This window comes from Carcharodon carcharias, chromosome 3, assembly GCF_017639515.1.
Source record: "Carcharodon carcharias isolate sCarCar2 chromosome 3, sCarCar2.pri, whole genome shotgun sequence".
NCBI lineage: Eukaryota > Metazoa > Chordata > Chondrichthyes > Lamniformes > Lamnidae > Carcharodon > Carcharodon carcharias.
This window is the reverse complement of record NC_054469.1, coordinates 186,288,334-186,305,751: the sequence shown is the minus strand read 5'-3', so window position 1 is coordinate 186,305,751 and position 17,418 is coordinate 186,288,334. Positions and strand designations below refer to the sequence as shown.

The following is a 17,418-nucleotide window of genomic DNA, read 5'->3' as shown; positions in this document are numbered from 1 at the left end:
CGCCATTAATTAATGGGCTACTTAAGGCCTCTGACTCACCAATCAACGCCGAATTTTCGGCGCCTGTGCAAGCTTCGGGCTGGCACACGGGCGCAACAGGCAGACAGGTAGGACATTTGTATAAACCTCATCCACAGGCGGGATAAGAGGAATCAACTGGGGTTGCAAGTGTGCTCTATCAAGTATTGATTTTTCAAAGTTTTTGAAACTTGCCTGTATGATCTGCAATATTTCAAAACGCTTACCAGTTGCTTTGTCTGGACTCTTAACCTTCAGGTCAGCACCCTTTGCAGTGAGGAATCTTTTTTGGGCCTGCAGGTTTCTGGAAGCCTTCCCATAGCCTCGGAATGGGAGCTGAACTCTCCACTAGAGGCACCTCCTCCTCTGAGAAGGAAGAAAGAGCTAGAAGAGGGAGGAGGCCAGGAGTGTACATTCAGCTTTCTGGGGAGCTACCTTTGGGAGGACAGGCACAGGCACAATGGGTCCAGGACCAAGAGGTAGACCAAGGTGGAAGGGGCCGCAGAAGATGCCACTATCCTGCTGCCAAGGTATACAAGCAGCAAAGCAGCTACCTCAATATGTCTGAGGTGCAGTGCCGAAGGAGGCTCTGTCTCTCAAGGAAAACAGTCAACTATATTTGTCAGATGATTGGGCATGAGATCTCCGCTAACTGTGTGGGTGGATACCCCATGCCAGTGGCTCTAAAGATCACAGTTAGCCTCAACTTCTATGCCTCTGGCTCCTTCCAGGGCTCAGTGGGTGATCTTTGCGGTGTCTCCCAATCAGCTGTCCACACTTGTGTCAAGCACGTTATAGATGCTCTGTTCAGATGGGCACTGACCTTCATCCACTTCCATTGGGACCAGGCAAGCCAGACACAGCGAGCCAGAGGCTTCGCGATGATTGTTATCTTCCCCAGCATCCAGGGTGCAATCGACTGCACACACGTGGTCATCAAGGATCCAGCAGGCGAGCCCGGTGCCTTCGTCAACAGGAAGGGCTTCTACTCCATGAATGTGCAGATAGTGTGTGATCACAGAATGCTGATTCTGAAAGTCTTTGCAAGGTACTCAGGCAGCTCCCACGACACCTAAAGCCTTAGACACTCCCAGGTGCTGGGGCTCTTCAGTGCTCCAGCCCAGCTTGACGGATAGCTGCTGGGTGACAACGGCTATTCCCTCAGAAGGCTGCTCATGACACCTCTCCACCATACCAGAACAGGAGCTGAGCAGCGATACAATAGGAGCCACATCTCCACAAGGGCTGTGGTGGAGAGAACCATCGGCTTTCTCCAGATGTGTTTCCGATGCCTTGGCCACTCAGGGGTGCATTCCATTACCCCCCAGATCATGTGTTGGTGATAGTGGTTGCATGCTGCACTCTCCACAATCTTGCACTGGGAAGGGGTGACACAGTGGATGATGAAGATGTCAACGCACTGGCTGCAGCTGCACACAATGAGTCCAGCAGTGAGTCCGAGGATGAGCACGCACAGGGAAATGCTGAGGGGATAGACACTGACCAGGGCATACTGCAGGGAGGCAGGGACACTCGGGAGGCCTTAATCCAATGAACCTTCAGCTAGCATACCACAAATGGTCCTCAAGAACAAACCTGGGCTGTAGGCTCCATACTCAATACCTAAGCGCCAAATCTTCCAGGTTACGAACAGTAACTAAGGGCCTTGTTAATAAAGCTGAATGCCCCACAAAGCATTCCTAACATTTTTGGAAACCATACACATGCAGAAGAGGCACCCTCAGCCATGGTCACATGTCTCAATTTAATATCACAGGCAAGAAACTTAATGAAACAAAATGACAAGGGTGTTCCGATTCAAAGCAAATCATAACGACCTCATCTCGAGCCAACACAAAAGCAAGTGTGATAAACCAGTGGTGTGCCTAAGGCGCTGTATGTTTACGTTTACAGGTGCTACGTCTTGACGCTGCCCCATTGCTAGGTGTGGCATCTGAGACAGCCTGCTGATTCTGCTGTCCTGTTGGCCTCGATGACCTTGGCGGTCGTCCTTTGGCCCATGAAGCCTGTACTAGCCCCACCTGGGAGTGCCACAGCTGGCATTTCCCGAGTCGTAACAGCCTCACCGGATGCCATTGTCACTGGCAGAGAGGTGGAAGAGCTGCTGCCCTCATCTGGAGAGCCCTGAGAGGAGTCTGCGGAGATGACAGGCAGCTGCTGCGCCAACGTGAGGTTACTTCAGACCTCCCTGCTCACCGTGGATGGATGGGCACTGAGCTGGGAAACCTGGTACCCACACCATCTCCCACACTGGTACTGACTAGCTGAGGTCAATGCCAATGTGAGGGTTTGCTGGTCAGAGCGCATCCCCAGGAAGCCCAGACGGGTCTCTTAGAGGAGGCTCTCCACGAAATTTGTCACTCTTTCCATGGAGGACACATGGCACTCGGACATGTGGCTCATTGCTTCAGCAATCGTCCTCTTGGACTCCTCCACCACAGACATCAAGCCAAGCATAGCCTCATGTATCACACCCAGATGCTCCCGTGCACTAGGCCACATTTCACGTCCACCGACTGAGTATGTGCCTGGCCCCCTGCAGTCCTCCAACTGCTGGTGATATGGACACTTTCTGTCTCTGGCAGCTCCTCCAGCAATTGTGAAGTGCCGTCACCGCTGTGCCCCGGGACACTAGCTGACACTAACTCCCACTGGGGTGCTAGTATTTGCGCTGGTGCCTGCCTGGCAGAGATCGTGAGACACTGGTGAGGCTTCAGGCCCCTCAGGTGTGAGAGGGGACTCTGCTGCTCCTCCTCCCGGCCCTGCTCTGCTGATGCTAAAAGGAAGAACAAGGGTATTGGATCAGTTAACGTGGAGACAATGTCAATGTGCATCCCTGTCCTCCGGATCATTATGCGCTCTTCCATCCATAAGCAATGGCCAAGCCATATTGCAAAATTAAATCACTTAACATTCAACACTGCTATTGCTGTTGGGAGAACAATGCTGACCTCAATGCTGGGCATACATGCCAGGCTGGGGCAGCCCAGTCTCACCAACACCAGTGGACCTGGGCGCATGGCACCTCTCCAAATCCAGGGCCTCCTGCTCAAACTGGCTGAGAATGGCTAACTGCGCCTGGCCACCACCAGTCCTCACCCGCTCGGCTGCATCATGAGCATTCTTCTCCTGAAAATGAGAGAATTTATGCAAATTGTACATGAACTCTGTTCGCGCATGGCCCACCCCAACCAGAGTAGGACATATCAGGGCTTCAGTGCCTCCTCACCCCCCTGCTGCTGAACATTCACACAAAAGGAGCTAGGCCTGTTCCTCACCCTGTCCTTCACCACATGCTGCCTACATCACATTAGGCACCACACTGTATATCCTTCCATAGCAAGGAGGCACAAGCACATGGAGCGCAGAGGGCAGCAGTTGGCTCACTGCCAAGCCACCTTGAAGCTCCTCTCCCAGCATGTCATCACTCTGACTTGAACATGTCCTGCAGTTCAAGCACAGTGCCTAGGTGCAGCTCCTCCAGGTTGCCCCCAAAACAGTCATGTGGGTCTCAGTGTACCACATGCTGCAAGGGCAGAACCCATCTCTTCACCACCCTCTCAGGCTGACCTCGGCATGGGAAATATCTGCTGGCCCACCCAGCGAAGGACACATGCTGTCAATGATTCAATGCAGTCACTACACTCAGACTTGGTGGGGGGAGGGATGGCAGCAGGGGGAAAAGCCGACGTGCTGGGTTAAGTGACCAAGGCCAACATTGTACTCACCCTTCCAGAGCGCAACAAATCGTTGAAGCGCTTGAGCCACTGGATCCAGGTGCACTGCACCACATCACAGGAGTTCACCACTTCCACCACCTCCTCCCAGGCACGTTTCATCATGTGGGGGAGCCGCCTCCTCCTGTCCTGGGGAACTAGCACCTCCCGCCGTGCTACCACCTCCTTGCTGGCACTCAATCGGAAAAACAAGGGACAAGCTAGACCCTGCCCTACCCTCCAGCCTGGCCTGCCCCAATGGCCTACCCACTGGTCTGGCCTACCCTCCGGACTTGCATAACCTCCACTGACCTTCTGCAGAGCCCTTCACCCAGCCATTGCAAGCAGCCTTTAGAAGGCTGCCAGGCCTTCCTTTATACCGGCCGCCGGGTCGCCATTGGATCTGGCAGGCTGAGTGCGCCTGCCCACTCCAGCTCTGCACGTGACTCCTGAAGTACACGGGGCGGGCCTTATTGACCTGCCTGCATAAAATAGCAGTGCAGATCCGATGACGAGTGGCAATCAGGTCCACACCTGTTCCTGCTCCACGCCCCCCCCCCCCCGCCACCCAGAAAATTCTGCCCTAAGTCGTCGAGGTAGGGTAGTATATGAAGAAAAAAAGATTGAGACTTTCAAATTTTATTCTTCTGTTTCCTTAATTGAGTATTCAAATATTTGTTTTTTTTATGTCATGGATATGAGCAACACTCAGGCTTAGAACCCACTGATGGTCTTTTAGGACATCTGTTACAGTACTGTTTATTAGAAACCAAAGCAATTCTAAAATAGAAGCTTGACTCATAGAAAATTAGCCACCATTATAAAGCAGTGCTTAGCTTACCTAAACAAATTAAGAATTTGTTTCACACAAAGCTGAACTTATTTTTCCTTAAAGTATATTGGGTCATAGACTGCTGTAGCAAGACATATCTGATGCCACATTGTTATTTAGGTTTGCCCTTGCGTGGTTATGTTTTAAAAATTTTTGCTTGGCAAGTTGCTGAAATTGCAAGCTGATAATGTTCCAATGAGGGAAACAGAGCATCAGTAGTTCGTGTCCATGGTGCAAATACTGGAACTTCACACATTCAATGCATTTCAATGGTGAAGCAGAAGAGAGATTACACTTTCACAAAGCTGAGGTGAAGTGCTTTATGTTGGACAGCAATTTTTGGATTTCTGTGTTTAACTGCATATCTGCCATCACCTGAAGTTGTCATTAATCTCACCGTTATTTTGGCAGCAAATTAAAGCTGTTTCATGCTATATGTAGACATGAAGCATCATAAGAGAGAGTCCAATTTTCTGCACTCATTTGTCACCTGATCTGCACTGAGCAGAGATTGTAGGAAATCAGGTGGACATGTCCTGTGCTTATATCTTCTAGCCCAACAGAAGGGAGATCTGACCCACTCTTCTCAACGGGTGCTATACAAATACAAACAGAACCAAGGAAAGAAACCCAAGATAAATTATAGACGATGGCAGAACGCCTACCTCTGTCCTCCAGTGGATTATTGGCAAGATTGATTGTGTGAAGTCCTGAGTTTGGATTGTGAGCAAGGGCACTGGCCAACTTCTGTGCAAAATCCCTAGGGGGAAAGAAAGGAAATCATGTAAAGATGATGTGCTTGAACAGTGCTCAAGAAGTAGTTGAAACATACATAAAGATCAAATGAGCCACAGGCCAGAATCTAAATATATATTACACTTGAACGTTACTGTTTGAGCACTGGCAAATATCGGCTTCAGCCCTCTGCCACATCAGAATTACCAGAATGGATCAACTGCAGTTACATTACCAAGTCAGTTATTTCTTTTTCCTGTTGATTGTGAAGTATTTTACTATATTTAAGGCACTATATAGATGCAAAAGCAAAATACCGCAGATGCTGGAAATCAGAAATAAAAACAGAAAATAACGGAAATACTGAGCAGGTCAGGCAGCATAAACGGAGAGAAACAGAGTTAACATTTCAGGTCGATGACCCTTCATGTTAACATTTTTTCTCCACATTATGCTGCATGACCCACTATATAAATGCAAGCTGTTATTATTAGTTAACTAGAAGTGCCAATACAATATAGTACAATGCAAACAAATTTAATTATCTGTACAGTGACTACCTCTCTTTTCAGATCATCTCGAACTCTACTCAAAATTGCCACATGAAGTGGGTTTAACTAGAAATGACCTGGTTTAAGAAATCAAACAAAAAGCCAAGGGTGCAATGACTACACTCCATCAATATTCAAAAGTGATGTAATGATATTAAAATGTTACCAAGTGGATCATTTCCTGAGACCATTTGTTATCGTACAGCCGATGGTAGATGCTGAGCTGCTCAAATCCCAAAAGGAAACTTGAAACAACTGCTACAACTTGTTTCACAATTTGTATAAATTTCAAGATACGTGTCTTGAATTCTTACGTGTCTTACAGGTTTCTTACCTAATTAAATTAAACCTTTATTAATAGAAGAAACGATTTTAAGTACATGCAGAGATCTACAACTTACTACATGACAACTTCTAAATCCCCTAATTAATCTAACTCCCAGTTACACTTTGGTTAAGGCAACAGTAAAACACAGACTTTAAAAAACCCAGGCAAAGAAACATGATAGCCTGAACAATTCAATTCAAAGTGAGTTTCCTTAACTTCAGTTCTTTGTACACAGCAGTTTGAGGCTTAGGTGCTCAAGGCGTTTCAGACTTGTTAGGTCTTAGAAAGCCTATCCTTGCGCACAACCTTTGCTCCTTTATACATTTTTTCCCCTTTGAATGCAAATTCCCAATGTTTCACTCTGTCTTTGGACTTTACTTCCCTGATCATAAAAATCTCTCATAATACTAATTTTAGCAGTAATGTTAAGGAAAAATAAACACACCGTTTCTGAACTTCACCTGGCTGGGTGCCACATTTCACTCTGTCTTTGAAAACAACCTAGTCTGGTTTATTTCAAAATGCAAATGTCCTTTTACACTTTACATTCTAAACTTCCCCATATTTACCTATTAACATTTCCAACCTAGCTCATCTTCTATTACATCAAAGCCTTCGGACCAGCTGCCCTTAATCCAATTAAGTCACACACACACACCCCACCCCACCATTTTATAATAAATTCCAATAACATTATATCTTCCTGACAAACTGCCATCTTTGTGCTGATGGCACTCCAATGATGGTGAAAATTACAGGATTTTCTCACAGTTATTATAAAAGAGAAGTTCATGTCCAAGTCAGGGTGGTGTGTGACTTGGCAGGCATTTTGTTGGTGATCGCATTCTCACAACATTGCTGCTCTTATTGCTCTTCATTCTGAAAATATGCAAATAAACTTGGTAAAATCTTGCAATGCATTCTGTAGTTAGTGCATAGTGTAGCCACAGTGTGCTGGCAGCCCAGTAGTGAATTCTGAGCCTGGTGGCAGTGAAGCCAATTAAATAACTGCTTTGCTCTGCTTTGCAAGCATCCATCCAGGTGAACAGTATTTCATCACACTCCTAATTTGAGACATGCAGATGGTGGGGAAGCATGGATCAGTTAGGAACGCTTGGCCTAAATAGCCAAGTGGTTATGGTACTGGGTTTGTAACCCCAAGATCAAGAGTTCAAATTTCACAATGGCAAAACTATGGATCAGTTAGGGAGTGTGCATTTCATCACAAAGTACCAAGACTGCTTCACCCTGTTAGCTATAATGTCAATACTGCTGGTCAGGTTAAGCTTCTGATGATTCCCAAAGATATTGAAAATGGGAAAACTCAGTAAGGTCATTGTTGTTGAAGGTTGGGAAAAGGTAGTTGGCCTTTTTCTTTAATTTAGTCATTGTAAGGCATATTTGTGGTGTGAACGTTACCTGCAACTGGTCAGCCCAAAGGACATCATCCCAGGTGCTGTGGTAGACATACAGCTGTGAATGCTTTTGAATTCTGCAAAAGTGATCAGTGAAAAACCTCACTCATTATGGCAGAATAAAGGATATAATGAAGCAGCTGAATGGACAGGAAAGCCATGATGTCCTGAGGAGCACTGGATGTGCTAAGGCTAACAAAACAAATTACCCGATTGATTGCTTGTAGAGCTGTTTTGTTCTATAACCTGCAGCTTTTGGGGTTGTTCCTGGCATATTCTTCTATGAACCTAGGTATGGCTCTGGTTTCGCCTAGATGGAGGAGTGAAGGACATGTTGGACCATGGTTATACTGCCAATTGGTGGCATACCTCTTAGTGCTCAATCTATCCTTAGTCTGTACCATTTAGTTTTTGGTCATCCCATGCAATGGATTGTGCCCCAAATGTGAAAAGACTTTGGGACGAATTTTCACTTGAGCTCGGTGCGCAGAATCAGGAAATTTTTCGACTCTGCAAACCTGACTCAGGAGACAGTGCCCCAAAGGGTTGGTGGTGGTGGGATGGGTCGGGTGCCAATGGGGGGGCTGGCCTGCTGCCCCTGGAAATAGGGTGGAGGCATCCAGAGGGGCTACTGGGTGCCAATGCAGCTGCTTAAAAGGCTTGCCTCAATCTGGGGCTTTGTCCCAGTTGTAATCAAAACAATAGAACAAACAACGGCCCTCTGGCCCTCACATCACCGCCCCCCCAACATGCCCTATCTATGCCAATTCATGCCTCCCACCCACTAGACCCCACCATGGCCCTTCATACCAAATGTGCCCCTCTACCCACTCATGAAATGTTATAGCTCCTATGGCAATTTAGTCCCAACTCATGCCTCCCATGCCTCTCACCCACCACCTTTTGCCCTTACACCCTCCATGCCATTCACTTAATATCCACCATGGGCAGACCTTAGGAGTCATGCTAAGATTAAATAAAGTTCTAAGTATCTATTACAAACGTCACTATATTTTTTAAAAAAACACTCTCATTGATAAAAGGACATTTGATACATTTAAATCCCTTCAAACACTTAACCCTTCATAAAAACAAACATTTCCTTTAAGTGCTTAATCCTTTTAAACACAAACATTTGTATTCATAGCTCCACATCAAAGACAATTAATCTCTATGACCTCTTGGAGCTATCAATCAAGCTTACGGGAACAAATATCTGGTGAAATTGCAAGCATGTTTTTTTCAACTGCAGGGAAATCACGTTTAATCAATTTACTGGAGCTCTATGAAGGAGTAACATGCAGATAAATGGGAGCCTGTTGATGTACTGTACTTGGGTTTCCAAAAGGCATTTGATCAGGTGCCACATCAAAGGTTATTGCAGAAAATTAAAGCTCATGGTAGGGCACAACAGAGAGTATGCCTAAATGGGTCTTTTTCTGATCGACAGGATGTGACATGTGGAGCTCCAAAGGGGTCTGTGCTTAGGTCTCAACTTTTTACAATTTATATCATGACTTAGATGAGGGGAATGAAAGGATGGTAGCTAAATTTGCAGGTGACACAAAAATAGGTAGGAAAGCATGTTGTGAAGATGACATAAGGAGTTTGCAGATAGATGTAGATAATTTGAGTGAGTGGGCAAAAATCTGGCAGATGTACTATAATGTGGGAAAATGTGAAGTTGTTCACTTTGGCAGGAAGAAAAACAAAGTAGAGAACGCCTTCAGAATTCCAAGGTGCAGAGGGATCTAGATGTTCTAGTGCATGAGTCATAATAAGTTAGTATGCATGTACAGCAAGTAATTAAGAAGGCTAATGGAATGCGAACCTTCATTACGAGAGGAATTGAACATAAAAGTAAGAAGGTTATGCTTCATTTATACAGGGCATTGGTGAGACCACATCTCAAATACTGCGTGCAGTTTTGATCTCTTTATTTAATGAAGGATGTAAATGCATTGGAGGCAGTTCAGAGGAGGTTTACTAGATTGATACCTGGAATGAACAGGTTGTCTTATGAGGAAAGGTTAGGCAGACCGGACTGGAGATTAGAAGAGTGAAGGTGACGTGATTGAAGTGCAAGATCGTGAATGGTCTCAACAAGATGCACATGGAAAGAGTGTTTCCTATTGTGGCCGAGTCCAGAACTAGGGGCACTGTTTTAAAATCAGGGGTTGCCCTCTTAGGACAGAGATGAGGGGAATTGTTTTTCTCTCAGATGATTGTGCAACATCTGTGCTAAATTTAAATAGGGGTAATTACAAAGGAGTGGACCGGGAAAGGAGTTTGGCAGAAAAGATGGTTGATGAACAATGGCAGACGTTTAAAAAAATAGTTCATGACTCACAACAAAGAAATATCCCAGTGAGGAAGGAGGATTCTAGGAAGGGGATAAACCAACCATAGTCAACCAAGGGAGTTAAGGATAGTATTAAATTGAAAGAAAAAAAACATACAATGTGGCAAAGATTAATGGTAAACCAGAGGATTGGGAAACATTTAAAAACCAACAAAAGATGACCAAAAAAAAAGGGAGAAAATAAACTTGGAGGGTAAACTAGAAAGTAATATAAAAATGGACAGTAAGAGTGTCTTTAAATATATAAAAAATAAGAGAGGCAAAAGTGAACATAAGCCCCTTAAAGAACGAGGCTGGGGAAATAATAATGGGGAACAAGGAAAGGGCAGAGGAGCTGGATAAATACTTTGCATCAGTCTTCACAGTAGATGACACTAATAGCATTCCAAAAATACTAAATAGTCAAGAACAAAAGGGGAGGAGAAAATAAATACAATAGCTGTCACTAGAGAAAAAGTACTAGGGAAACTAATGGAGCTAAAGGCCGAGACATTCCCTGGACCTGATGGGTTGCATCCTAGGATATTAAAGGAAGTAGCTACACAAATAGTGGATGCACTGGTAGTAATCTCCCAAGAATCCTTAGATTCTGGAAAGGTCCCAGAAGATTGCAAAAGTGCCAATGTAGCGTCCTTATTCAAAAAGGCAGGGAGATAAATCAACAGGTAACTATAGGCCAGTTAGTTTAACATCCATTACTGGGAAAATGTTGGTCTATTATGAAGGGTGTAATGGCAAAGCATTTAGAACGCATAACATAATCAAGCAGAGTCTGCATAGCTTCATGAAGGGAAAATCATGCCTGAGAAATTTATTAGAATTCACTGAGGTGGTAACAAGCACGATAGATGAAGGGGAACCAGTAGATGTAATATATTTTGATTTCCAAAAGGCTTCAATAAGGTACCACACATAAGGCTACTGAATAAGAGCCCAGCGTGTTGGGGGAAGTATATTAGCATGGATAGAGGATTGGCTAACTAATAGAAGACAGAGAGTTGGGATGAGGGGGCCATTTTCGGGATGGTAACCTGTAACTAGTAGAGTGCCACAGGGTTCAATGCTAGGGCTACAATAATTTACAATATATATTAATGACATTGATGAGGGAAGTACTATCAACAAGTTTGCGGATGATACAAAAATAGGTGGGAAGGCAAGTAGTGAGGATAACAAAGGGTGGAATTTTTCCAAATTTACACTGTGGGGTAGTGGATGGGTAAAATGGCACGCTGCCCACCGACTGTGATGGTAGGTTTTAATGCAGTATCGTCCCGAGCCCGTCTCATTATTCACTCCCGGGAAACACGCCGTTTCCATGGCGGGTGGGCTCATCATTCACCTGCCTGCCATGACCCCACTGCTGTATCACGCCGGGCGCCATATTTAAAGGTCAGCTGAAAGCGCAGCGCTCATTGCTTCCAGCTCACCATTGCTGCCCAGGAAGCATGGCCCTCAAAGGCAAGAAGGCTGTCGCCCCCCAGTTTAAAACGGGCCCCTCGAGCGACTGTGGATGCCATGGAGGCCTGCCAGGAAGCCCTGTTTCAGCAGATGGGCAGCAACATGACCAATCCAGCTTGGGAGATGGTGGCAGCAGTGGTCAGCGCCAAGGCGCTTCATAAGGGAACAATTACTCAGTGCTGTAAGAGGATGAGTGATCTCCTCCGTTCCACCAGGTTAAGTCACTCTTTCCATCACTCCTAACTCTCACATTCTCAAACGCAGCAACATCCACAGGGATCTCATTCACTGCCAGTTTAAGGGATATCACCATTCACTCTCTCACAAAGACCTTCTTTGTCCTCATCCCGTCTATGGGACCACTCACCATCCGCACAGGCCAGGCATGTTTATCATCTGGCCCGGCAGGCGTCCTGCTTACACTTTCTCCATCTCTATCCATGCAGGACAAGCTGGCAAACAACAAGAGAGCAAGGTCGCACGCCAGTGGCGGAATGCCTGAAATCAAGTTCCTTACGGACTTTGAAAACAGAGCAATCCAGCTGGCCGGCGAGGATCCGGACCGGTCCTGTGCTGACAGTGAGGTTGGTGGTGCTCTACCAAGTGAGGATTCAGCAGTACAACATCCATTAGACAACCAAGCTATGAGTGATGTGTCCTCTTTCACAGGCCACTGCCATGCACTAACTATCTCTTCCTGCTTTTGCAGGCACATCTGCCAAGCAGCCGACAGAGTCCATGACCCAGGGCCTCCAGTCAAGCCCCGAAGAAACCTCTGAAGAGGAATCTGAAGGCACTCTCCCTGAAGTCCCATCACAGCGCTCACCCACACCCTCCACCAGCGCAGAGACACACACCTCAGTGAGACCTAGCTTTAGGGTAGCCTCGGCATCACAACCTGGTGAGCACATCGCATTGTCTGATCCACTGTGGGCAGCAGCAGAGACCTTCCAGGTGTCCAGCACTCGAGGGACTGGAGGCCAGAACATTGCTGAGTCCGAGTCAGATAACAAGACTCTGGTCATGTCACAGTTGCAGGAGCTGCAAAGGCAAGCTAGGGAACAACAGGAAAGGAAGTCTGCTGCACTCCTCATATTGCACGACGTGAAGGAGGAGTCCGTTCACCTTCGGTCTGAAATGATAGCGCCAGCATGTCAACACACTGAGGTCAACGCTGGCAGGATGACAGCCGTCATGGAGATCTTGGTCCAGGACTTCGCTCCTGCACTGCTGCGCAGGCTCAACTCTGCCGCTGATGCCTGGGTTGGCCTCCAACAATGTTGAGAGGGGTGCCGGGCAGCTCGATTTCTCTCCAGCTACCTTTGTTCCTCAAGGAGTCAGCCTGGGGCCCCCAGGTACCCACAGGGAGGTAGATCCACATGTGCACACTCCAGGGCCCATCCATCCAGGTAACTTTGAGAGTGTCCGGCCCATCCGACTCCCCTCTTCCTGTGACCTCAGCAGCTCCAGCTCCACAGGTCCAGGAGGGTGCCACTGCCACACAGCAGGACCCCGAAAGCAGGCCAGGGCCCTCCAAGTCTCAGCCCTCCAGAGGATGCCCGCCAAAGTCATCACAGACAGGGCATCGCAGTCAGCAGGCTGCCACCACCGTGCATGTCTGGAGAGTACCAAGGCGTAGCGGCAGGGTTTGGATGGTTAAGGGAAATTAGTTGCACAGCCTGGGCATAGGTGTTAATCACTTGTACATAAGATTCACTACAGTTAATAAACTCCCAAGAATGTCTCCCTGCCTATGGCTACTTGTTCTGATGAGCAGTGCTCTAGTCCCTCAGATGTGAAACCATTCTGCACAAGATAATGGTAGGTGTCTCAGTCCAGGGCCTCTGCTCTGTGCAGCCTTCAGACCAAAGTGATGGTCCAGCTACATACGGACTGAAGACGTTACACCTCAGCTGTGCTGGTCATTGCTGCCAGAAGGTAATGGGCAGGCGCCACAGAGCTCTCTCATTCTCTCGGTGTGCTCTCAGCACCTTTAAGGGTGGTGGTGATGGTTGGGGGGGGGGGGGTGCTGGGCCCCATTTCTTCAGCATCTGTGACCACTGATGCCATGCTCCAGCCTCCTGTAGGGCTCAGGTGGTTCTAAAGTTTGTCATGAAGCTATTAATGTACATAATATTATTGGAAAATATTTTTCTTTTTAAATAGAGGTTTAGTCTGTGGGTGTGTCTTAATTGGATTAAAGCCAGCTAGTCTGGGTGCTTTGATGTGTACTGGTTTTGATGTGTAAGAGAGGTAGCATTTGCATTTTTTGAATAGAGCAATTGAGAAGTGGGGTGAAAACTGACGCCTTTCTGGCAGCTACCAAGCAATATGTTTGGTATTACTAATAAAATTGATACTATTAAAGGGGTTTATTGTTTGAGAGGTTAGTTCAGAGGTTGTTGATACAATGGGAAGCAATATTCAATGGTGCTGGTAGGTATAACTTCAGTAGTTTTTGGGTGTGCAGAGCAGAGGCAATGTGAGATCATAAGGCAGCTGCAAGCCTCTAACTAGCTCCACAGGAACCAAGTGAAAAGAACCTCATTTTGATTTCCTACTGTGAAAATGCTTTGCCTGGTATTTGGTTAAGTCTATGGGTTGCTGTTGCCTTAATGGAGATTAGTTTGGGAATTTGTTAAAAGTTATGATAGTAGTAATATGTAGCCATGTGTATATGTATTTTAACCTGTGTAAATTAATAAAATTTTTCACTTAGTTTAATGTAAAACCTCAGGAACTGATGGTCTGATTCCTGAATGTAGAGTCGTACCTTAAACATAACACTTAAACTTATAAGTTATGACAGTTGTTTAAAGTTTCCCTCTGAGATTTTTAAATAACTCCGTTTTACCAACTGCATCGGTCACAACAAGTTTCATGGCTGCATCTCTATGACATGACCCTGATCACGGAGCGCCATCGAGCTGCCCTTAGCCAGACAGGAGTCAGGCATTCTCAGGGGCTGTGTGAAGATTTATGGAACGTCCTCAATGTATGTCATCATCCTCCTGCAATTGAGCGACTATTAGGGTCTCCACCACATCTCTATAACAGGAGCATACTCACAGAGAGTATTCACGCTGGCATAAGCCAGACTAGAGTCAAATGCTCACAAATACAATGTAAGAGACTATGGTATCACCTCACTGCATGTTGTCATCATCATCCTCCACAAACCTAACAGCTATGAGGGCCTCCCAAGTGCACCTGGCTCACCTAGCTAATGCGAGGGCCTCATCTCCATCATCATCATCTCCGAGGAGCCCCTCAGCCTCATCTTCATTGGCGTCCTCCTCATTGGAGGAAACATGCAGCTCCTCCAACTCCTCCTCAGCCAGCTCGTCTCCCTGTTGGAGCACCAGGTTGTAAAGGGCGCAGTAGACAACGATGATGCGTGACAACCTTCGCGGACCGTATTGCAGGGCTCCACCAGACTGATCCAGGCATCAGAACCACATCTTCAGCAAGTTGAGAGCTGCAGCATGAGCCTCATTTTACCGTTGCTCTGCTGCAGTCTGAGGCCGCCGCACAGGTGTCATCAGCCACGGCCTCTGTGGGTCGCCCTGGTCCCCGAGGAACCATTCCTGCAGCTTCTGTGGATCCTGGAAGACTCCAGGGATCTGTGACCAACTGAGGATGTAGGCATCATGCACACTCCCTGGAAATCATGCGCACATGCAGGATGCGGTTCTGGTAGTCGCACATTCAGCGAATGGAAGCCCTTGAAGTTGATGTAGTCCACAGTGTGTTGCGATGGAGATCTGAGCGCCACATGAGTGAAGTCAATCACGCCTTGAACCTGTGGAAAACTCAAGATCTGGGCGAATCCAAACGCTCTTGTATCCTGGCTGTCCGGGTCCTGACAAAATGCACAAAGTTGCGTGACCACACAAAGATGACACCCATGACCTCATGGATGCATTTGAGGGTGGAGGCTTGAGAGATCCCACAGAAGTCAGCTGTAGAGCCCTGAAAGGAGCCACTGGCATAGAAATTGAGGCCACAGTCACTTTCACCGCCACTGGATACCCTCCATGTCCTCGTGGCACCAAATCCTGCAGTAAATGGCAGGTGTGAGCAACCAGTTCCCTAGACATTTGCAGTCTTCAGTGGCACTGGTTCTCGGTCATCTGCAGGAATGAAAGGCAGCGTCTACAGACCCTGGATATCATTAGGCACCAACCAGCGACAGCACGCTGTGGCTCTTGGGTGGCGTGTGTTGTATGAAGGAGTGAGGAAGGGCTCTGGAGAACTTGGTGGCACTTTGATGCCTCTGTGTGGCTTGAGTGGGCAGATAAGCTATGAGCCCAACCCCAATCATGTCAATGTGGCTATGCCTGAACTGTCTCAGTTGCAGAGCAATGGTCACTTTCTACAGTATTCCCCAATACCTGGCCACTCTCCTCACCCACCCAGCCTCCCTACCCCGAATGCTTGTGCGCTATATTCAACATCAGGGCTGCCCTTGCCCCCGCCTCCAGTCACCTCAGAGGCAGGGCTGCACATTCCCCTTTTTGGTTCTCTTATCTAAGAAAGGATACACTGGCATTGGAGGCAGTACAGAGAAGGTTCACTAGGTTGATCCCGGGTATGGAGGGATTTTCTTATGAGGAGAGGTCGAGTAGGTTGGGCCTGAGCTCATTGGAGTTTAGAAGAATGAGAGACAACCTTATTAGGGAGCTTGACAGGGTAGATGCTGAGAGGTTGTTTTCCCTTGTGGGAGAGTCCAGGACCAGAGGGCATAAGCTCAGAGTAAGGGGTCGCCCATTTAAGACAGAGGTGAGGAGAAATTTCTTCTCTTTAGGGGGTAGTGAATCTTTACCTGAGATAGACAGATTTTTAATCAGTAAGGGAATCGAGGGTAATGGGGAAAAGGCAGGGAAGTGGAATTGAGGATTATCAGATCAGCCATGATTTCACTGAATGGCGGACAGACTCGATGGGCTGAATTGCCTACACCTGCTCCTACATCTTATGGTCTTACGGCACTCTCCGTCTCAGAAGGCGGTGGAGCTGGGGTCACTGATTATTTTTATGGTGGAGGTAGATAGATTCTTGCTAGGCAAGGGAATGAAAGGTTATCAGGGGTAGATGTGTTGCAGAATTTGAAACACAAATAGATCAGCCATGATCTTACTGAAAGGCGGAGGAGACTCCAGGGGTTGAATGGCCGACTTTTGCTCCTATTTTGTATTTTCATATTTTTGTTTTCAAAAATTTATAGGGCAGGGGATTTAAGTGACCTGACAGTGTGACAGTTCCATCAACCTTATCTACTTATTATACACATTCATGTCTACCCTTAACAATCCCAAAGGATACGTGACCTCTCCCAAAGGGGTACATTACCCCTCCCAAAGAACTCCACTCGGTTTAGACATTTTCCTCAAATAAATGTCTAAAGCCCTTGAGTTGTGCTTCAGGAAGCTCGCTAACAAAATTTGAATCGGTTTGACAGCAGCTGCACTTTTAAACGCGATGCTGCCTCCATGAATCGAAGATGTGTGAAATACCTCCTGTCCCCATTCCCCCTGCTCACCCCCGCGAAAATGCTGGGTGCCAGATATGGTTCCAGAATTGGGGATCCAGTGCCATTTTGGCTAAGGCACAGAGAGAGCCCTTCTGGCTTTACAAAAATTCAGGCCTTTGTCTTCATAAGGATTGTTCGGAGTTGCCTCCTGATTTTCATAAACAGATGCCCTACATTTCTCAAAAGTATTCTTACGGAAGTACCACCACCATTCCAATGACATTCTTTTTTTCCATGTCATTGTAAATATCAATTACAACCCAAAGAGAATATGGTCTGATTGCACAATATTCCCTGCTCAGCTCAATGCTAGGATTGGAGGGTGCATAAATCTGTATCAAGTAGTGTTAAGATAATCTTGTATAATACGAGTATTGTACCACTTCAAAGAAAAATATCAAAATTGTCTCGCCATTGTAATTGTTCAAATATGCAAGACAGTACAC

General features: G+C 46.7%; 1 protein-coding gene across 4 annotated transcripts in view; it reads right to left on the bottom strand.

The window, feature by feature from the left end:
• Window positions 1–17,418, bottom strand: part of LOC121276286 (F-actin-uncapping protein LRRC16A-like) — a 417,343-nt gene that overhangs the window by 229,070 nt on the left and 170,855 nt on the right. For all 4 annotated transcript variants that reach the window (XM_041184533.1, XM_041184534.1, XM_041184536.1 and 1 more), the window contains exon 11: window positions 5,253–5,347. In XM_041184533.1, coding sequence (XP_041040467.1) covers window positions 5,253–5,347 — 95 coding nt within the window. The remainder of the gene's footprint in view (window positions 1–5,252; window positions 5,348–17,418) is intronic.